General features: G+C 43.5%; 1 protein-coding gene across 3 annotated transcripts in view; it reads right to left on the bottom strand.

Moving 5' to 3' along the window:
* Positions 1-12,163: 12,163 nt before the first annotated feature.
* The window catches only part of LOC122551515 (dual 3',5'-cyclic-AMP and -GMP phosphodiesterase 11A-like), a 420,047-nt gene continuing 408,917 nt past the window's right edge, over positions 12,164-23,293 (bottom strand). For all 3 annotated transcript variants that reach the window (XM_043693532.1, XM_043693530.1, XM_043693531.1), the window contains one exon: positions 12,164-13,920. In XM_043693532.1, coding sequence (XP_043549467.1) covers positions 13,777-13,920 — 144 coding nt within the window. In that variant the 3' untranslated portion in view covers positions 12,164-13,776. The remainder of the gene's footprint in view (positions 13,921-23,293) is intronic.

Here is a 23,293-nt window from a genome sequence, read left to right as displayed (position 1 = left end):
AAGTGGAGTCGCAGGTAGATAGGATAGTGAAGAAGGCGTTTGGTATGCTTTGTTTTATTGGTCAGAGTATTGAGTACAGGAGTTGGGAGGTCATGTTGCAGCTATACAGGACATTGGTTAGGCCACTGTTGGAATATTGCATGCAATTCTGGTCTCCTTCCTATTGGAAAGATGTTGTGAAACTTGAAAAGGTTCAGAAAAGGTCTACAGAATGTTGCCAGGGTTGGAGGATCTGAGCTACAGGGAGAGGCTGAGCAAGCTGGTGCTGTTTTCCCTGGAGCGTCGAAGGCTGAGGGGTAACCTTGTAGAGGTTTATGAAATTATGAGGGGCATGAATAGGATAAATAGACAGAGTCTTTTCCCTGGGGTTGGGGAGTAAAGAACTAGAGAAAATAGGTTTAGGGTGAAAGGGGAAAGATATAAAAGAGACCTAAGAGGCAACTTTTTCACGCAGAGGGTGGTACGTGTATGGAATGAACTGCCAGAGGATGTGGTGGAGTCTGGTACAATTGCAACAGTTAAGAGGCATTTGGATGGGTATATGAATAGGAAGGGTTTGGAGGGATATGGGCCGTGTGCTGGCAGATGGGACTAGTTTGTGTTGGGATATCTGGTCGGCATGGACGGGTTGGACCGAAGGGTCTGTTTCCATGCTGTTTCCATGCTATGACTATGACTCTACAATGAGTGAGTCACTATTTACATCTTTAAAAGCCTACCTTGGAGAGCAAGCTATATAAGTGAGTGTTTTCTAAACCCGAGACTCTCTCTTTGTACCTCCTCTAACCTCAAACACCAGGGACACATCAGGTAAGCTTCTCTTCTTTTTTAACTTTCTGATAAGGGGACTAGCAGGGATGGCTGTGCAGGGAGAGGAATGTTCCTCCTGCATGACCTTTGAGATGAGGGACGCCATTAGTATCTCATCCAGGTACATCTGCAGGAAGTGCACCCACCTCTCGCTCCTCCAGGGCCACATTAGGGAACTGGAGCAGGATCTGAATGAACTTCAGATTATTTGGGAGTGATAGGAGTTACAGGGAAGTAGTTATTCCTAGGCATGAAGAACGCTAGGTAACTGTTAGAAGGGGGGAAAACAGTCAGTGCAGGGATCCCCTGTGGTCATTCCCCTGAAAAATATGTATACCGTTTTGGATACTGTTGGAGGGGGGGGCAGAAATGACTTAACGGGGCATGCATTGGGATGCAGGTCTCTGGCACAGAGTCTGTCCCTGTTGCACAGAAGGGAATGGGGAAAGGAGGAGAGTGTTAGTCATTGGGGACTCAATAGTGAGAGGGTCAGATAGAAGGTTTGTTGGGAACGAAAGAGACTCGCGGTTGGTGTGTTGCCTCCCAGGTGCCAGGGTCCATGATGTATTGGATCGTGTCTTTGGGGTCCTGAAGGGAGAGGCTGACCAGCCTCAAGTCGTGGTCCATGTAGGTACCAAAGACTACATAGAAACAGCGATAGGACTGTAAGGCAGGATTTCAGGGATCTAGGGGGGAAGCTGAGAGCTAGAACAAACAGAGTTAGTATCTCTGGATTGTTACTTGTGCCACATGTTAGCGAAGCGAGGAACAGGGCAAGATATCAGCTGAACATCTTGCTGCAGGGATGGTGCAGGAGGGAGGGTTTCAGGCATATGGATAATTGAGGCTCATTCTGGGGAAGGTGGGACATGTACAAACAGGACAGTCTTCACTTGAACCAGAGGGTACTAATATCATGGGTGGGAAATTTGCTAGTGCTATTCGGGTGAGTTTAAATTAGCTCAGCAGGGGGTTGGGAACCTGAGGTGTAGTTCCAGTATATAGGAGATGAGAGGAGGGAGGGCATGGACAGGATTTTATGGTCACTGGAGTGTGCTGGCAGACAGTAAGCTGGTGTGTCTACTTCAATGTCAGGAGTATCTGAAATAAGGTAGGTGAGCTTCAGCATGGATAGGTACCTGGGATTTCAATGTTGTGGTCATTTTGGAGACATGGTTAGAGCAGGGTCAGGAACGGATGTTGCATGTTACAGGATTTAGATCTTCCATTAAGACCAGGGAAGTCTATAAAAGAGGGGGCGGATTAGCTTTGTTAGTCAATGACAATATAAGGGTGGCTGAAAGAACTTCTGACGAGGACTTGTCTACTGAGGTGGTTATGGGCTGAAGTTAGAAACAGGACAGGAGAGGTTTTATTGGCCTCAGCAAAGTTCCAGGGATGTGGAGGAGAGGATCGGCAAAACGATTCTGGGTAGGAGTGAAAGGACTTTAACGTCCCCAACATTGATCGGAAATGCTATAACTCTAGTAAGTCGGATGGATCAGTTTTTGTCCAATGTCAGAGTTTCCTGACACAGTATGTCGAAGGGTCAATAAAAGGGAAGGCCACACTGGATCTAGTACTTGGTAATGAACCAGGCCAGGTGTTTGAATTAGTGGTAGGTGAGCACTTTGAAGAGAGTGACCATAATTCAGTTATGTTTAGTTTAGCGATGGAAAGGGATAGGTACATACCATTGGGCAAGAGTTCGAGATGGGGAAAGAGCAATTATAATGTGATTAGGCAAGACTTAGGAGGCATAGAATGGGGTAGCAAAATTCAGGGGATGGGGACAATTGAAATGTGGAGCTGGTTTAAGAAACAGATACAGCGTGTCCTTGATAGGTATGTACCTGTCAGGCAGGGAGGAAATGACAAGGTAAGGGAACAGTGGTTTACTTAAGAAATCTATGACTCTATAAATTGTATCACTTGTTAAGCGGAAGAGGGAGGCTTATGTGACGTTGAGACAAGTTGGTTCAGATGATGCGATGAAGAGTTACTGAAGAGATAGGAAGGATTTAAGGAGAGAGTTAAAAAGAGCAAGCAGGGGACATGAGCGGTCTTTAGAGTTCTCCTTTATTCTACCTGCTAAAGCTTTCTATAGGTATGTGAGGAATAAAAGAATGACTAGGGTAGGAATAGGGCCAGTCAAAGACAAAAGTGGGAAGTTGTGTGTGGACCCTGTGGAGATTGGAGAGGTGCTAAACAAATATTTCTCATCCATCTTCATTCAGGAAAAGGAGAATATTGTAGAGGAGGAGACTGAGATATGAGCTATTAGACCAGAAAGGATTGAGGTTAGTAAGGAGGAGGTGCAATTCTAGGATTTGTGCAAGTAGATAAGTCCCTTGGGCCAGATGGGATTTATCAGAGGATTCTCTGGGAATCTAGGTAGGAGTTGGCAGAGACTTTGGCCTTGATCTTTGAGTTGTCATTGTCTACAGGTTTAGTACCAGAAGACTAGAGGATTGCAAATGTTGTGCCCTTGTTTAAGAAGGGCAGCAGAGATGACCCAGTAATTATAGACCAGTGAGCCTAACATCTGTTGTAGGAAAAGTTTTAGAAACGATTTAAGAGATAGGATTTATAATCATCTAGTAAGCAACAATTTGATTGGAAATAGTCAACATGGTTTCGTCAAGGACAGGTTGTCGCTCACAAATCTCATTGAGTGTTTTGAGAAGTTGACCAAGCATGTGGACAAGGGTAGGGCAGTTGACGTGGTGTACATGGACTTCAGTAAAGCCTTTGATAAGATTCCACATGTTAGGCTATTGGAGAAAATTCAGAGGCATGGGATTGAGGGTAATTTAGTAGTTTGGATTAGAAACTAGCTTTCTGTAAGAAGGCAGCAAGTGGCGGTTGGTGGAAAATATTCAGCCTGGTCAATGGAAGGATTCTTGGTAGTGTGGATGTGTAGAGGGATCTTGGTGTCCATCCCTGAAAGTTGCCACCCAGGTTGATAGTGCTGTTAAGAAGGCATACGGTGTGTTAGGTTTTATTGGTAGAGGGATTGAATTCCGGAGCCGTGATGTCATGCTGCAACTGGGACAAAATGCTGGTGCGGCCATACTTAGAATATTGTGTACAGTTCTGGCCGCCATATTTCAGGAAGGATGTAGAAGCATTGGAAAAAGTGAAGAGGAGATTTACCAGGATGTAGTCTGGTCTGAAGCAAAGGTTTTATGAGGAAAGGCTGAGGGATTTGGGTCTGTCCTCATTGAGAGAAGAAGGCTATTGGGGATTTGATAGAGATATACAAAATAATCAGAGGTTTAGATGGGGTAGACAGTGAAAGTCTTTTTCCTAGGATGATGACGTCAACTTGTACAAGGGGGCATTGCTTCAAATTGAGGGGTGATAGATTTAAGACAGATATCAGAGGCAGGTTCTTTACTCAGAGAGTGGTAAGGGTGTGGAATGCCCTACCTGCCAATGTAGTCAACTCACCACATTAGGGAGATTTAAACAATCCTTGGATAAGCATATGGATGATGATGGGATAGTGTAGGGGGACGGGCTGAGATCAGTTCGCAGGTTGGCACAACATTGAGGGCCAAAGGGCCTGTTCGGTGCTGTATTGTTCTATGTTCATGTACAATTTCAGTTCCCACACCCCTGCTGAATTGGTTTAAACTCACCCGGAGAGTATTATCAAGCCCCGCGCCCCCGCGGGATATTGGTGCTGCTCTGGTTCAGGTGAAGACCATCCTGTTTGTAGAGGTCCCACCTACCCTAGAAAGAGCCCCAATTATCCAGGAATCCAAAACCCTCCCTCCTGCACCATCCCTGTCACCACGTGTTCAACTCCTCTCTCTCTCTCCCTATTCCTCACCTCACTAGCACATGCCACGAGCAACAAACCAGAGATAACAACTCTGTTTGTTCTAACTCTAAGCATTCACCCTGGCTCCCTGAATTTCTGCTTTAAATCCCCATCTCTCTTCCTACGTATATCATTGGTGCCTTTGTGGACCACAACTTGGGGCTGGTCACTCTCCCCCTCAAGGTTCCCAAAAACATGATCAGGGACATCATGAACCCTGGCACCTGGGAGGCAACACACCAACCACGAGTCCCTCTTGTTCCCACAAAAACTCCTATCTATCCCCCTAACTATGGAGTCCCCAGTGACTAATGCTCTGCTCCTCTTCCCCTTTCCCTTCTGAGCACCAGGGACAGACTCTGTGCCAGAGACCTGTACCCCATGACTTATCCCTGGTAAGTTTCCCCCCCAACAATATCCAAAATGGTATACTTGTTGAGCTGAATGGCCACAGGGGATCCCTGCACTGCCTGCCAGTTCCCTTTCCGTCCCGACGGTAACCCATCTACCTTCTTCTTGTATCTGAGATGTGACTACCTCCCTGTAACACCTCTCAATAATTCCCTCTGTTTCCCGAATAATCCGAAGTTCATCCAGCTCCAGCTCCAGTTCCCTAACCCAGTTTTTGAGGAGCTGGAGTTGAGTGCACTTCTCGCAGATATAATCAACAGGGACATTACTGGTGACCCTCACCTCCCACATTCTGTAGGAGGAACATTCAACTGCCCTAACCTCCATTCCCAGTATTCTAAATTCCCAACAAGACTACTGAAAAACTAAAAAAACAAAGAAACTAGTCACCTCACCAATCCGCTGCACAGAACCTTTTTTTTGGTTAGAGGAGGACGGGTGGGAGACACTACCCGAGTAATGTTTCAGGTAAAGCAACTATCCAAATATAAAGCCTCATTTACCCAGCAATCTTGTGTCCACTCCAGCTCAGTGTGTGCTTTTACGGTGATCAAGTCAGGTCTCTTCTAGAACTGATATTTCCAGTATTATCACAAGGTGTGATCATAACATAAAGTAAAAGATTGCAAAAAGCATACTAGTAGTAAAAAAGCTGTCTTTGACCAAGCTGGAAGGTGTCTTTTTATCCGAGTACATTTACCATACTCACTGTTATAGTTTTGAACTGACCTTTAGTTGATGGCTGTGGGAGCAGGTTAGCAGGTGAGGGAAGTGAAATGAGCGGAAGCTACAAAATGACAAGTTTATAGTAAAGGGGAGCAGCTTAATGGGAGGGTATCATCTCCTGAATGAAGGCAAAGAACAAGTGAGCTGGTTTCCCTCTTTGGGATGAAGGTAACCTTCATCACATGAACACAGGTATTATGATTGGCTACTCAATAACCTGGATGAAATTAGAAATCAGTTAGGAGTTGTAATACAATGATGGATTTCCTATGACAATTATTGAGAAGTATTAATTAATTTTTAAAATTGATATCAACAAACAACTTTTAGATCAATAAATCTTCTCAGTGAAACCTTATGCTGCATTGGATGTATTGGACAACCAAGACATCTTCTATATCTTTACCACAGGTATTCTCAGCAGACGATCATTAATACCTCGTTTGGGTACAGTCATTTATAGTATTAAAGCTTGCTTATAAACGCACAAAATAGAGATAGGATTTCCCAGAGAGATTTGTATTTTTGAGAGATGAAAGCAATTAACCATTCATTTGTGGCCTACTTGGCATTTACTACTGGACTTTTCTCTGTATTAAGATCCAAATTCAGAGAACTTTGTGTACACCAAAACCCTTTGAATGGTAATTGGTTCTTGTGGGCATGATGCCAATTGCTATCATTTATTTTGTTTGTTTGAGGGGGTTGGTTAGCTCAGTTGTCTGGACAGTTGATTTGTGATATGGAGTAGATGCCAACAGCTTAAGTTCCATTCCTGTACCAGCTGAAGGACTCTCCTTCTCAGCCTCTCCTCTCACCTGAGGCACAGTAAGCCTCAGGTTAAACCATCATCAGTTGTCTCAATAGGAGAGGCAAAGTCAACCAGAACAGAACCTGCTGGAAAGTAGTGTAAGAAAGTCTTGTGAACATTGAGGTCTGGAGCTGAAGTTCAGCTAAACATACACATGGGGAAGAAAGTGTCAGTCAGATGAATTACCCAGATGGTTACTGGTCTCTATGAAACTATATCTCAGCATAGTTTAGCACCTAAAGTAGAAGGGGACAATGTTCTTGGTGGAATCTCACCAACTAAAGGCAAGGGAATAATTTAGAGACTGAACCAGCTTTCATCCCTCAAAAAGAACAGTGTGCCAAAAGTTGCAACTCCTCTCGTTAATCTTGAGACTGATGTCCTTAACAGTGTACTCTAAGGTAAAACAAGCCAAAATCAATTTAAGGGCTAGTCCATCCAAGAATTACTTATCAAATTGGAGATGTGATCAGCCTGTCTTGAAATATCTCATGAACATTAGTTACAGTGATTTACCTACCTACAGACAATAATTTTGACATACAATTTGTATAATTTGTGTCTAAAAACATAATTGGTATGAATTCTGCGTGTTTACACATAACCATGTGTTTGAGTTTGAAATCATAAATTGGTTAACAGCCCTTTTCCAACATAGAAAAAAGCCATTTGGTCCACTGAGGTGAAAGTGAGAAAGGGCTGATGAAGGGCTTACTCCCGAAGTGTTAATTCTCCTGTTCCTTGGATGCTGCCTGATCTGCTCTGCTTTTCCAGCACCGCACTCTTGGCATTTGGTCCATTGAGCCCATGCTAATTCTTTTAAACAGCAATAACCTAGTTTCACAATTGCCAGCAGCTCTCCCCAACTCTCCTCACACCCCAGTTCCTTCATTTACAGCAATTTTATCAAGTCCCATTTCTGAAAACCTTGACTGAATTTGCCTCACCACCTTTTTAGGGCACATTCCAGATCATAATGATTTATTGTATAAGGAAGTTTCCCCTTACCTTGTGCTTAGTTTTTCTGCATCTCAATATAAACCTGTGTCCCCTGGTTTTCTGCCAATGGAAAATTTCTTTCTATCTATTCTGTCTTTATCATTCACAATTTTGCACACCTCTACCAACTCACCTGTCAACCACCTCCGCTCTACTGTTGCAGCTTTTCTGATTCACTCATTAACTAAGCTCCCTGGAACTATTCTTATCAATCTTTGCTGCACCCTTTCTATGGCATTCACATCTTCCCTAAAAATAAACAGTTCCAAATTGGATAAAACACTCTAGTTGATAATTCCGGAAACCTTGCTGAGGTGTTAGGAACAATTCGAAAGGTAAGTGTATTTTCAAACCTTCAATTGTTGCTATTAGTTGTTGTATTGCAATGCATATGTATTTTAATGCAGTGATTTATCATAGAGATTTGTCTGTAAAGGTATGTGGACCCTTACACTAACCAGCGTTATGTAATTATTCACAAACATTATGGTAATTTTCCATAAATTAGAGGAAGTACTCTAATTATTAAGCAAATATAACAAAGAGTGGCCTCTGCCGTCATCCTTTAGTTCATAGGGAGAGTATGAGGGATGACATGAGGAATTTGAGGATGGGGAAGGTGGAAGGTTAAGAGAAGTATTGGAGAGCTGAAAACCTGCTTCTGCACCCATAGTCCTCAAAGCTTACGGCAAGCACTGCTAACCCAACCCCACTGTGAAAAGACAGAAATTCCTTGTAAAGTTACAGGGGTGCATTTTTCCAGCCAATTCCCAAGTCCAAATATAGACTTGACCCTAACTTCCTTGCTTTTGTGCTTTATCTCTCTGTTTATAAGGCCCAAGATCCTGCATGCATTTTTCATGGTTTTCTCAATTTTCATTACCACCCTCGATGATTTGTGCATGTCTCACCACGTTCTTTCTGTCCCTGCCCCAATTTTAAAATTGTCTTAATTATTTTATAGTTATTCACTATATTAAACACTATATTATTTAGTAAACGCTATATTATTTAGGAGATGGTTAGCTCAATTGGCTTGATAGCTAGTTTGCAATGCAGTGATGCTAACAGTGTGTGCTTTTGCCTGCACTGGCTGAGATTATAATGAAGGACTCTCCTTCTCAGCTTTTCCCATCACCTGAGACATGGTGAGCCTCAACTTAAACCATCACCAGTCATCTCTGTCAATGACAGCAGGTAAGGTCATGGTGACTTTATTGTATTTCCTTCAAATATGTATCACTTCAGACTTCTTTCCATTACATTTCAAATGCCACACATTTGCCTATTTTATTGGTATGATCATTGCACTTTCATAGAACATAGAAGAATACAGCGCAGTACAGGCCCTTTGGCCCACGATGTTGCGCCGATCCAAGCCCACCTAACCTACACTAGCCCACTATCCTCCATATGCCTATCCAATGCCCGCTTAAATGCCCATAAAGAGGGAGAGTCCACCACTGCTACTGCCAGGGCATTCCATGAACTCACGACTCGCTGAGAAAAGAACTTACCCCTAACATCTGTCCTATACCTACCACCCCTTAATTTAAAGCTATGCCCACTCATAATAGCTGACTCCATATGTGGAAAAAGGTTCTCATAATCAACCCTATCTATACGCCTAATCATCTTGTACACCTCTATCAAGTCACTCACTGCACTATTTACCTGGGTGGCAACTTTCAAAGATCTGTGTACATGGACACCAAGATCCCTCTGCTCATCCACACTACCAAGTATCCGACCATTAGCCCAGTACCCCATTTTTTTGTTACTCTTAAAAGTTTCAAGTTTGTGTCTTGTGCAAGTTCCAATATACTACCCTGCACAACAAAGTCCCTGTCATTAATATATATTTCAAAAAGAGTGCTGCTAGTGGCTCAGAGCACAACTGCATACCAAGTATGAAAAATAACCATTTCCTACTACTCTCTTTTCCCTTCCAATTAGACTATTTTGTATCTATGCTGCTATTATACTTGCATGAACTTCAACATTTTTGACAAGCTTTTTGTCAAATACTTTTTGGAAGATGTTTTGCCAGTACATAAAGAGCAAAAGGATAGATAAACAAAAAAAGTAAACTTAACAGACACAGAGGAAGGAACTTGTGTGAAGATACAGAGGATGCGGGAAGAATTTTAAATGAAAGTTTATCTCTCTATTCACAAAGGGATGATGTAGATATAGTAATCCAAGAGAAGCAGTATGAAATATTGGACAAAATATTCATAATGAGAGAGGAAGTATTGGAACAGTTGGAATCCTTGGAAGTGGATAAGTTGCCAGGGCCAGATGGATTGTTCCCTAGAATATTGAAGGAGATGAGGGAGGAAATAGCAAATGGTCTGAGGATTATTTTCCAATCTTCACTAGACACATGTGAGGTGCTGCAGGAATGCAAATGTGGTTCTGTTGTTTAAAAAGGGTACAAAAGAAATGCCAAGCAATTATAGGCCAGTTAATCTTACTTCAGTGGTGGGCAAATTGTTAGAATCAATCCTGAGGGATCAAATAAACTGTTACTTAGAAAGGCATCGACTTGTCAGGGATAGTCAGCATGGTTTTGATAAGAGAAAGTCATGACTTAACAATTTGACTGAATTCTTTGAGGAAGTGACAAGAAGGATCAATGAAGGTAGTGCAGTGGCAGAAGGATTAGAGAGGGTGGGAAGAAACACCATTTTATGCGGAGGGTGGTGGGTGTCTGGAATTTGCAGAGAACCATTTTAATAAGTACCTGGATCTGCACCTAAAGTACTGTAAGCTACAGGGCTGTGGGCTTTGTGCAGGACAATGGGATTGGAAAGGACACCTGGGTGTCTTTGGGTTGGCATTGGCAAGATGGGCTGAATGGCCCTCTTCTGTTCTGTATCATTTCTATTAATCCATGCAAGTCCATATACACTAATCAGAGTCATAAAGCATGGAAACAGACCTTTCAAGCCAACTCATCCATTGGCCGCCCAGGCTTCCCTACCTAAATTAGTACCATTTGCCTGCACTTCCTTTTAAACATTTCCTATTCATGTACCTGTCCAAATGTCTTTTAAATGTTGTAACTGTACCTTAATCTATCACTTCCTCTGGCAACTCATTCCACATACAAACCACCCTGTGTGTGAAAACATTGCCCCTCAGGTCCCCTTTAAATCTTTCTCCTCTCAACTTAGAAATATGCCCTCTAGTTTTGAACTCCCCACCCGAGGGAAACAACTTCACTATTCACCTTATCCATGCTCCTCATGATTTCATAAACCTTGCAAAGTTCACCCCTCAGCCTCCTCAGCTCCAGTGAAAAACATCCCAGTTTATCCAGCCTCGCCTTACAACTCAAACCCAATCAAGCCTCTTGAAGATATGAGTTTAATGAACATGAAAACATGTTAGCCATTTGCTTAAGGGTCTCATGAAGAAACATTGACTAAAGACATTGAGTAAATGTAGAAGTTTGCCAAAAAGAAAATACTAAGGAAAATATTATAGAAAAAGCATTTTCCCAGTGAAAACGAGGATTGATTCCTTCCTGCAACAGAGCATTCTTAAATAGGGAAATACTTATGCCATGTTCCAATAATTCTAATGTGAACATTTTCCTCAAACAGAAAGATGAAGGTGCAGTTGCATGAAAGGAAATAGCCAAAGGATCAAAATTTTTATGTTTCACACTGAAGGCTGTTCCTCTTTGTGATACTTCACTCTTCCAGCAGGAGTCAGTATTGAAATAGTTTTTCTAGTTTTCCTCCCGGAAACAGTAGACACAAATGAACTGCAAGATAACAAGGAATTCCTAATCTATTGTAATCCCTACCTTAACAGTGTAGCATTTTAGAAGATTAATTGGTTAAATCGATTACTGGCTTGTTTTCCTAGCTCTGTGCATGGCCTTGCAACTGAGGTACCACTGCACCAGAATCATTATTTGAAAATCTACAAATGAGACTTCTGTCCATTGAGATTGGGTTGTAAAAGGCAGAAGATATAATAACATGGGAATTAATTTATAAACATATGTAACTCATTTAAATGATAAAAGCAACACTTATTTTTGGTTTTGGTTTCATTATCACCTTTTATTATCTTTAACAAAAGACAGTTGGAGAATTGTAACATTAATCATTTGATCACTGACAATGCAGAGTTCTGCAAATGTCCTCATTTGTACCATCATGTACTTGTTGATTCCTGTGGATTGAAAGATCTGAATCATGTATTCTGCGGTAGTGTCCCTAGTCCTGGGCCAAGAAACTGAGTTCAAGTCCCACTTGCTCCAGAGGTGTGTAATAACATCCCTGAACATGTTGATTAGTAAAATAGGTTAAAGATCTGGGGATGGGATAGTGCAGGTTTTAATGATTTTTGGATTTTTCATAGCTGGCCTCTTATTTCTACAGTATTAAATAATATCATGAGTTAATCAAAACAAATAAACCAGCTAAGAAACAGAATTCAAACCATATCAGATGAGATTAAAATAATAATTCAAATGTTAAAGCTATCTGAAGGCAGAATGAGAATTATGTAGGAGAGGATTATATATGTAGTTGCGCATTAAGTTCAGATGCAGGGCTAGTTGTGGGTGGGTTCTAAAAAGAATGGGTTCATGTTTTGAACTGCTACAATAAGAAAGAAAGGCCTGCATTTAAATAATGCCTTTCAAGAGACATCTCAAAGCACTTTAAAGGTATTAAAGTGGTCACTATGGTAATGTAGGAAATATGGCATTCAGTTAGTGCACAGTAAAGCTCTACAAAACAATGTGATAATCATCAGCCTTTAAATAATTAGCTAGGACTCCTCTTTAAAATGGGGTTCTTTGTATAGACTGGAGCAGGCAAACAGAGCCTGGATGGTACCTTATAGTCTTAGCTTTGTTTCTTGTGCTTAAGTCCCAGAAGGGGGTTTTGGGGAAATGTTACCAAATCAGCCACCTCAGCAGACTTTGGGAACCTATCGAGGCTCACTGTATAAACTGTTCACTGATAATCAATTCAATTATGTTCCACCAGAATCATGAAGATTTATAGTAGTCACAGAAAGAATCTGACTGGTAATCAGATCTTCTTTGGAAGGGTGAAAAGATAATACCTTCAAAAGCATATTTGCAACAACAAATAGATAATGCAGACAGGGTGGAATCAAAGTGTTCATAACTCCAAAACAAATTATCAATGACAGTCCCTTCATAAAAATAGGTTTAATAATCTTGCAAATGTTTTCCCACATCTTGCAGGTGTGAAATGCATGCAGAGTTCTTAAAATCAAGCGTGGCCACTTTTTGGCATACGCAGCCAGTTCAGTTTCAACACCTGATAATGTTCCCTCTGATTCTTCAGTTGTGAGAAAAGTCACACAGAGCTGAAGAATCTTTATTGTTTTGTTTGAATGTTTCATGCTGACAAAATCCCATGCCTGCTATTTGTACAGCTCTGATTAGATTTGCTTCATCATGCATTCTGTTTAACATACAACTTCAACTACCACTGATTTAAAAAGCAAAGCTGTGCTCTCACATTCTCTTATAGATCATTCCTAGCCACCACAGCTCCACCTGCCAAAGATTGCACATAAAAGGGTTTTGCCTCCCTATATCTATCATTCACATTTTCTTCACTACAGAGAACTGATTTCAAGGCATCCTCACATTGAGAAGAAATAAGTAGAAAACTGCTTTCAGAAAAGTATCTGAAAAATAGAAAATAATACCACAAGAACATTCCAGCATTAAGAGAACATAGAAGCAGACAATATCTGGCGAATAACAGATTTTGCTGATGCAGAGTAACAAAGGATGCACAGAAAACTCCAGTCCTCTATCCTGGTGTTTAAAAGATGGTTCATTAAACCCGCTTATCATGTTCATACTTTTTTTTGCAGAAGACAGCAAACCCTTAGCAACTAGTAGCACTGGATGAAGCTACATTACCTGTGCATTGCTAAATAAACTTACTGTGCTTCCTAGCAGTTTTTTTAGATGGAAGCATTCAACTGGATAGTTGCATTGCATTTCTTATTTGTTGTTTTCTCTTTCTCTCAATTGGGAGCAAAGGAATGCGGCATCCTGCAGCAACTCAGTGGGGATTTCAGCAGTGCCAATCACCCTTGCAAATCACAACCGAAGAATCTTTGATCCAGTTGAATTATGGCCAAGTCAAGCTGATCCTCACAAATGATGCTTGGGGTTTTAACTGATGTCCTGCGTGGATATGCTGCAGCTGACATTGTCTTTACTCCCTTGTCTTTTTCGGTGCATCTCCTCCCATTTGCATCTGTTCCTTTTAATCCCATGTAGCATTGGCTTCAGTTTTGGATTGACCTTCACCAGAGCCTGGGGAGTTTTTTAAGAAAAGGAAAATAAATTGTTCCCATTAAGAATCACACTACATTGAGAACTAGCACAATTAACTTTCAATTTTTATGATCGTCTGTCTTCAATCATTGGTGTCCTGGTTACTTTATTTTGAATTTGCAAAACAAGTAAGTAGATTGTTTCTAAAATGTGAAGTTCAAACAACTTTAATAATTTAGTCAGTTTTAAGTTTTGATATTTTACAAACTCATTCAGGTGATGTACTTATGGTATAATGTCTCCTTGTTACACAATAGACCAGTTGAACACTCATTTACGCATTAAGCAGTACAGGAAATGTTTATATCAATTCAAGAATGTGACCAACGATTCTGGACACAAGACAAATTCTAATTGATAGAAAATAATCTATCACTATACTCGGAGTCCTACAAACATGCGTAATCACTCAGTATGTGCTCAGTATGGCTACGGATGTAGTAGGAATTCATTTATAGTGTTATCAATATCAATGATTCAATCCACGAATTAAGAACTTTAATACAAAAAATGTTTGCATGACAAATGGTTAATCCAAATTTAAATGGTAAACCACCTTGAGATACCAATCTTATTAAACTGGATTAACATTACTCTTAAAGTTGCTCTAATATCAAAATACTGTTCTGACAACATTGGAAAGTCCTGATGTTGTTCACTGAGCTAAAGATTGATGTAAACAATCCTCAACGTCTAAGTATTAGAGAAGAGCTTTGCTTGAAATGTAAAGAGTATTTGGCAACTGAAGTAAGACTGTCGCTAATGAGCCCCTTGGGGAGTGACTGCACCTTCTTTCCCTCTACAGATGATGTAATGCACATATTTTGATTTTCCCAGCTTTAACAGGCAGCCTTTCATTTTGTTGAAAAACTGGAAGCAAGATTACAAAGAGTGCAGTTGACCACAGAAATATCTCGGTTTCTAGCACATTGAGACTTTTCCAGTGAAGGAGGTCCACATGAGGGAAGCTCTCTTCAGTGTTCAGCACAAAGTCCCAAAAAGTCACTTTGCAGTTCTGTTTCTGCCAGGGTTAGTGACAGTTCTCTCAAGGGTCATGTCAAGAGTCAAGAGTAGCTTTATTTGTCATTTCTACCATATGCATCTGATACTGTAAAACGAGACCGCGTTCCTCTAGGGCCAAAGTGCTATATGGATAGCACAAATTGCACAAGGGGACAGTCATACATAGGGCAATAAGAAAAGTGCAAAACATGCAAACCAGCACAGTAATTCCTGACAAGACAATAGGCACAGTGGTAGACAAATTACAGTGTAATAATGAATGATCATTAATAAACATTAATTTCCAAATGCATACAATGCATTTGGAAATAATGCAATGAAACCTTCAGAAAACTTTCCAGGTTAATCAAGGATGAGAATCCACCATTACTTTGTAGATGATTACAATTAAAATTACTTGCAACTCACACAATCTTAAAAAGCTTACACATTTTATGATGAATGCCCTTGGGATAGCAACTTTCACTTGAGTATGATTTTTCATGCAAAGCCTAGGACTGCATGCTGATTTTTATATATTACTGCATCTTGACTTGAAGTATGATTGGAATCTCTCAATTCTATTACTATTCATGCAAAAGAAAACTGTCCATAATTCATGTATCCAATATAACTTTCCAGTCATAGCCAAAGCACCTCAAGTAATGGCCATTCTATAAATCATAGAACTGTTATCTCTCGAGTCCCCAACAGATCTATTCTGGCCTGCCTCTCCCTCCTTTTTCAGGTGCCCTTTCAAACATTGCTTCAAATTCCACATTTGTTGAGTATGTCAAGCCTTACCTCTTTCCCAAATTCACAGTATTTCTCACTCTCTTATTTTACAGCCATTTTTATTTGACCATGTAACACAAAATAAATCCAGGAGTAAATAATTTTGTTCATAGTTATTGTGATCATTTCCAGGCCCCTTTAAAGTTTAACTTTTAATAATCAAAGTATTAATGAGGCTCCTGCAGAAGGCAGAAATCTAATTAGTTTTGGGCTCCTTCTCTAATGATTAAACTTTAGAAGAGATAGAGTACTCTTCACAAATTGATTCCTGCAAGCTTCAGCCTTCCTTGCTGTAATCCTCAGCTGAAGCATCTCCTTCCCTTTTAAACTGAGCATAATCCAACTTTCTATCCACACAGGGGATAGACTTACTGTCAGTCAACCATAGACGGATAAGTGACCAAATTTCAATCAGATACTGCGTAGCCGGGAGTTGACACCAATTATTTCTGAAAGGTAAGCAATGATACAGTGATAGCTCAGCTCAGGCTGAGAGTACAGATCAGTGAATTTATAATAGAGTGAATGAGTACCATGAGAACAGTTTGAATGGGCTAAAGTAGTGAGTGCACGATGCTGTGCAAATGAACTGTATTACAAAAAAAGTAAAAGGTGAAATACAAGCATGTTAATTGAAGAAGGTCATTCTTTAACTTTTCTTCGACTTAAGTTATTTTTCTATAACTCAAAATGAGGTTTATATTTTTGAAGTTGCTCACTGATGGAATTCTGTGTGTTCAGAAGAAGCAGCAAGGTGCTGCCCTCAGATGACAGTAAATGACATTGGGGTCACCAGGGTCAGTTAGCCAGGTGAGGGTGAGGGTGTAGAGGAAGGAGGTAGAGGGTGACAAGGGGAACACATGGGTCTGGCTCTCATTTGGCCTGTTTCCTTCATAATGTCCATCTAGACCAGGGTGTAACTGTCTCTGCTCTTGGGGCAGTAGTTTTATGGGGAGCAGTTTGATGATAGTGTCAAACAATTGGGAAATTTTTTTTCACCTGTTATTCATCCTGCACATTGACAGGTCTAGCTTGCTCTTTGGTCAGCCAGGTGGATCTCATAGAATATGAGTTCCCTGACTGGGGCTGTTAATCTGTCCAATCAGGGAGCCCTGACAGATGTCAGAGATTGTCTTCACTCTAAGAGCTGGCGCTGAGGAAACTGGACCAGTGTCAAATACTATGCATGTATAAATAAAGGGTGACTTGATGATGGGATACCAACTCTATGGAGTTATTTCAGTGGTGTTGAGAAAGAAAAACACTCCTGAAGAAATTCGCTTTCAACAACTGTCTTTGAGTTCAGGTAAGCATTTCTGGCATTATGTTGTTATTTGGGAAGTTTGATGTTCTATCCTGCCATTGTAGACTGGGTCCAGTCTGTGGAAAGAATGCGTTGTATTTTCTGGGCAAATGACATGGGGCAGATGAAAAGTAACGAGTAACTTTCCTGACAGCTTGTGGACCGCAGCTTTATCGGTCATTAGGAGCCTAATGTTTCTTGAGGGACCAGATATCAGAAGGTTTCAAGAGTTGACAAATTTAGTTAAGGAATATTATGACCCCAAGCCTCCTCTAATTCTGAGATGCTATCAGTTTTACCCAGCAGTTTGAGAACTAGGGAATTCTGTTGGGATTTTTAATGAGGAGAAAGAGAGGACTGCAGATGCTGGAGACCAGAGTTGAAAAATGTGGTACTGGGAAAACACAGCAGGCCAGGCAGCATCCGAGGAGCAGGAGAATCGACGTTTCGGACATAAGCCCTTCTCCTGCTCCTCAGATGCTGCCTGGCCTGCTGTGTTTTTCCAGCACCACATTTTTCAACTCTGGTCTCCAGCATCTGCAGTCCTCACTTTCTCCTAGTTGATCTTAACCTACTGCGAATCCTCTTGCAAGGATGCCTATCTTGAAGAAGCTCTCTTCCTCCCTCTACATGGATCTCAGTGAGTCCCTCTCTCACTGCACCCCCCAGGTCATCTCCTCTGCCCTGAAGCTCTTCAGCCACGTCCTGAAACAGACTCGCTACCACAGCCACGTCTCCTTCCTCAGCACCTGCCTACGGAACCGACTGACCCCGCATGGACTCCGGGATTTTTAATGAGGCAGAGGCATGTGATTTTGGTTTAACCCATAATGAGATGCTGAGAGACCGCTTGGTATGTAGGATTAATGATGTAACCATGCAAAACCAACTAATAGCTGAAACTCAAATGGACTTCAAACAGACTCTACAATTGATTTTGTAATTAGAAAATGTGGCAAGTGTAGCTTATACTTTACACAGTATACCAATGGAATTGGACACCCTTGCTATCTGACTGAGCTTAGGGAACACCACTTGAGTGAAGACAATTGCATAAGCTCACTCAGAACATATCCTGAACAGAGGGACTCTAGGTCAGCCCCAGCAGAACCCCAAACCAAAGTCAAGCCTCGGGAAAATGGTTAAAATTTTCTTCAGGACCTGGGTAGGCAAGCTATTGTAGTTGCTGCAAGTATACAGACTCAAGACATCAAGAGTCTCACTTGCAACAAAAACAGAAGTTGCTGGAAAAGCTCAGTAGGTCTGGCAACATCTGTGAAGAGAAATCAAAGTTAACGTTTTGGCTCCAGTGACCCTTCCTCAGAACTGAAGAGTCCCACTAGGCCTGAATTGAGTAAGAGAACTTATAGGTTAGTATCCAGGACAGTGCACACCCTGGAAAGCTCACCTACACTTGGTTTGGAACAGTTAAATTGCTTAGCACCAGTCACCCACTTATAACAGAGGTTGATACTGGTGCAGCTGTTTTGGTGACTGACTGCAGAACCAGCATTTCACAAAATATTCTTGGGACTCGAACCATTAAGGATGTGCGACCTTGGCTAGACTGAGGACTTATACCAGGGAACCTTTATCGATAAAGGGTACAACTTTGATTCTGGTCTCTTAGGAGAAGTTTTTGGTTCAGTTACCGATGATTGTAGTTAATGACTTGGACCCAAGCCTTATGGGGTGAAATTAGTTCAGAAAAATTCACTTTGATTGGCTCAACATTCTTTGATTAGAAAATGGCTGCCTGAGTAAAGTCCTACTTAAATTCCTGGAGGTTTATCAGGCAGGTCTAGGGATTATCAAAGGAGCCAAGACCACCTTATATTTTGATCAGGAATTCCACGATTCTGCAAGGTCTGTCCAGTGCCATTGGCCTTACCGGCAAAAGTAGAGACAGAAAGCAGAAGGTTGGAAAGCGAAGGAATCATCAAACCAGCCCAGTTTGTGGAATGGGCAGCACTAGTTGCACCAATTTTGAAGCTGGATAAATACTTAAGCCCTCGCGGAGAGGACTTTTAAGAAACCTGGCAGAGGTTGGCGGGGCTGTCCTTCACGGAGCTGGACATGAGCCATAAGTACTTGCAATTGTGGTTAGATGAGGATTCCCAGAAGTATGCTACAATTAATCCCTATAAGTGTTTGTACCAATACACAAGACTGCCATTTGAGGTGTCATCAGCCTGGGCATTTTTCAGTGTAAGATGGAATACATTTTACAAGGTCCTACCCCAGGTTGCCATTTGTTTAACAGCCATTTTTACGTTTCAAAAAAACACATAACTGAAATTCTTAACCAGCAGGGGGAGCCGAATGCCACAGCTGGAGTAAACAGTCATTTTAAGAAATACTATCATTCTAAATCTGTAATATAAGTACAGGACAATCAAATTTACACCAATCAGCTCCAAGAATAGGAATGTTAAAACAAATGTACTGGCAGCCTAGGATAGATCAATGACACAGACATTAGCTACTGTTTGTAACTCATGGTGTAAATGGACATTCTACTGAGTTTAAACTGACATTGGTACATGGATGAATATTTTGTCTGATAAGTTAAAATGATTAAAACAGATCAAGGTAAAACCTTCTATAATTAAATTGCAAAAGCCAGGAGGACCAAGCTTGGAAGGCAAAAAACAGATCATGGCATGACTAAAGCAGAGGAAGGTTTCACTTATCAGCAGGTTAATATGCTCAAGATTAAAGCTGACCATTCAAGTAGACAGGGTTTTCAAAGAAGACCACAGCAGAATTTAATGAAACTTTTTCTAAATTATTTTCTGGAATAGTAAACCTCAGAAAACTGCAGACAAATGCAACACCAACTCCAAGAAAGGAATACACTCAGTAATAGAAGACTAAGATAAAAAGAATGCAGGAGCAAAGAGTATTTTCACAAATCACCAAACCCACTAAATGGTGCTATTGGTCACTATTCCTAAACCAAGTGGGAATATCAGATCAAATAGACCAGACACAACTTAAGAAGGCTATGCAAAAGGAAGTCTACCTAATGTCATCAGTTAATAATCATTTAGCAAAAAATGGTGAGGCACACTGTTCACTAAATTATATAGAAGTAGTGGATATTGGCCAGATCAAAACAAGAATCAAGATTGTCAATTACTATTTTACCAACTTTTGTTCAATACTGTCTAATTGACTGCCTTTGAAATATTCCAGAAGTCCAACATAATAAAGGATTAGATGCTACTCAGACACTATCTTCATTCACACTTCAATAAAGGAGGAAAATGATCATAGAGTTAGGAATGTTCTGAAAACACTGTAGGAGGCAAGCTAAATACCAAGCAATGAGTGTGAACGCAGAAAACCTGTGATCAAGTTCTCAGTGCAAGCTACAGGCATAATGTTTCTCTTCAGAAAATGAAGGTGATCAGAGATCTGAGTCAAGATTAGAGTGGTGCTGGAAATGCACAGCAGGTCAGGCAGCATTCGAGGAGCAGGAAAATCGACGTTTTGGGCTGAAGCTCTTTATCAGGAATGAGGCCAGAAGGCTCAGGGGTGGAGAGATAAATGGGACAGGGTGGGGCTGGGAGAAGGTAGCTGGGAGTGCAATAGGTGAATGGAGGAAGGGGTAAAGGTGATAGGTTGGAGAGGAGGGTGGAGCAGATAGGTTGGAAGGATGACAGACAGGTAGAACAGGTCATGGGGATGGTGCTGAGCTGGAAGTTTGGAACTGGAGTAAGGTGGGGGGAGGGGCAATGAGGAAACTGGTGAAATCCACATTGATGCCCTGGGGTTGAAGGGTTCCAAGGTGGAAAATGAGGTGTTCTTCCTCCAGGTGTCGGGTAGTGAGGGAGCGGCAGTGGAGGAGGCCCAGGACCTGCGTATCCTCGGCAGAGTGGGAAGGGGAGTTGAAATGTTCAGCTACAGGGTGGTGGGGTTGATTGTTGCGGGTGTCATGGAGGGGTGGCACGGTGGCTCAGTGGTTAGCACTGCTATCTCACAGCACCAGTGTCCCAGGTTCAATTCCAGCCTTGGGTGACTGTCTGTGTGGAGTTTGCACATTCTCACTGTGTCTGCGTGGGTTTCTTCCAGGTGCTCTGGTTTCCTCCCACAGTCCAAAGAAGTGCAGGTCAGGTGAATTGGCCCAGAGTGTTAGGTGCATTAATCAGAGGGATATGGGTCTGGGTGGGTTACTCTTCGGAGGGTTGGTGTGGACTCGTTGGGCCGAAGGGCCTGTTTCCACACTGTAGGGAATCTAATCTAACAATCCTATATTGAGTGGCAGAGTGGTTCAGTAGTTAGCTCTCCTGCCTCACGATATGAAGGACCTGGGTTTGATTCCAGTCCAAATGAGTCCCAGGCCAGGCTATCATGGAGGCAGTGAGTCCCCGAAGCGAGTCCCAGGCCAGGTTGGCATGGGTGCAGCGAGTCCTGGATGTGATCCCAGGCCAGGCCAGTGCAGGGGCAGTGAGCCCCTGAGGCGAGGCCCAGGCCAGGCCATCGTGGTGGCAGTGAGTCCCAGGCCAGGCCAGGCTAGCACAGGGGGCAGTGAGTCCCAGGCCAGGCCAACACAGGGGGGAGTGAGTCCTAGGCCAGGCCAGCGCGGGGACAGTGAGTCCCAGGCCAGGCCACCACAGGAGCAGTGATTCCCAGCCCAGGCCAGTGCAGGGGAAGTGAGTCCCAGGCCAGGCTAGCGTGGGGGCAGTGAGTCCCAGGTCAGGCCAGGCCAGCCGGGGGGGGGGCAGTGAGTCCCAGGCCAGGCCAGGCCAGTGTGGGGGCAGTGACCCCCAGGCCAGGCCAGTGTGCGGTCAGTGATTCCCAGGCCAGGCCAGCGGGGAGGGAGGGAAGGCAGTGAGTCCCAGGCCAGGCCAGTGTAGGGGCAGTGAGTACCAGGCCAGGCTAGCGTGGAGGCAGTGAGTCCCAGAGTGGAGGCCAGTGTGAGGGCAGTGAGTCCCAGGTCAGGCCAGCGCAGGGGGCAGAGAGTCCCAGGCCAGGCCAGTGTGGGGGCAGTGATTGAGCTGAAAATGTGTTGCTGGAAAAGCGCAGCACATCAGGCAGCATCCAAGGAGCAGGAGAATCGACGTTTCGGGCATGAGCCTTCCTGAAGAAGGGCTCATGCCCGAAAAGTCGATTCTCCTGCTCCTTGGATGCTGCCTGACTGCTGCGCTTTTCCAGCAACACATTTTCAGCTCTGATCTCCAGCATCTGCAGTCCTCACTTTCTCCTGGGGCAGTGATTCCGAGGCCAGGCCAGCATGGGGGCAGTGAGTCCCAGGCCAGGCTAGTGCGGGGGCAGTGAGTCTGAGGCCAGACCAGTGTGGGGGTAGTGAATCCCAGGCCAGGCCAGTGCCGGGGTAGTCATTTTCAGGCCAGGCCACTGTGGAGGCAGTGATTCCCAGGCCAGGCCAGCACGTAGGCAGTAATTCCCAGGCCAGGCCAGCACGTAGGCAGTGATTCCCAGGCCAGGCCAGCAGGGGGGCAGTGAGTCCCAAGCCAAGCCAGGCCAGTGTGGGGGCAGTGAGTCCCAGGCTAGGCCAATGTGGGGGCAGTGAGTCCCAGGCCAGGCCGGCACAAGGGCAGTGACTCCCAGGCCAGGCCAGCAGGGGCGGGGGCAGTGAGTCCCAGGCCAGACCAGTGTGGGGGCAGTGAGTCGCAGGCCAGGCTAGTGCAGGGGCAGTGAGTCTGAGGCCAGACCAGTGTGGGGGCAGTGAGTCCCAGACCAGGCCAGTGTGTGGGCAGTGAGTCCCAGGCCAAGCCAGCCCAGTGTGTGGGCAGTGAGTCCCAGGCCAGGCCAGTGTGTGGGCAGTGAGTCCCAGGCCAGGCCAGCCCAGTGTGGGGGCAGTGAGTCCCAGGCCAACCCAGTGTGTGGGCAGTGAGTCCCAGGCCAGGCCAGCCCAGTGTGTGGGCAGTGAGTCCCAGGCCAGGCCAGCCCAGTGTGGGGCAGTGAGTCCCAGGCCAGCCCAGTGTGTGGGCAGTGAGTCCCAGGCCAGGCCAGCCCAGTGTGTGGGCAGTGGGTCCCAGGCCAGGCCAGCCCAGTGTGGGGGCAGTGAGTCCCAGGCCAGGCCAGTGTGTGGGCAGTGAGTCCCAGGCCAGGCCAGTGTGTGGGCAGTGAGTCCCAGGCCAGTGTGGAGACAGTGATTCCTAGGCCAGGCCGGCACGAGGGCAGTGAGTTGCAGATTGGCGTGGAGGTGAGCCCCTTGGGGCCTGGATTTGAGGCGTCGAGGTTTGAAAGCCCAGCCCATTGGTCTGAAGGCTGACTGCTGGCACG

The sequence above is a fragment of the Chiloscyllium plagiosum genome, chromosome 7 (genome assembly GCF_004010195.1).
Source record: "Chiloscyllium plagiosum isolate BGI_BamShark_2017 chromosome 7, ASM401019v2, whole genome shotgun sequence".
Classification (NCBI taxonomy): Eukaryota; Metazoa; Chordata; class Chondrichthyes; order Orectolobiformes; family Hemiscylliidae; genus Chiloscyllium; species Chiloscyllium plagiosum.
This window is presented reverse-complemented; position numbering and strand designations above follow the sequence as displayed.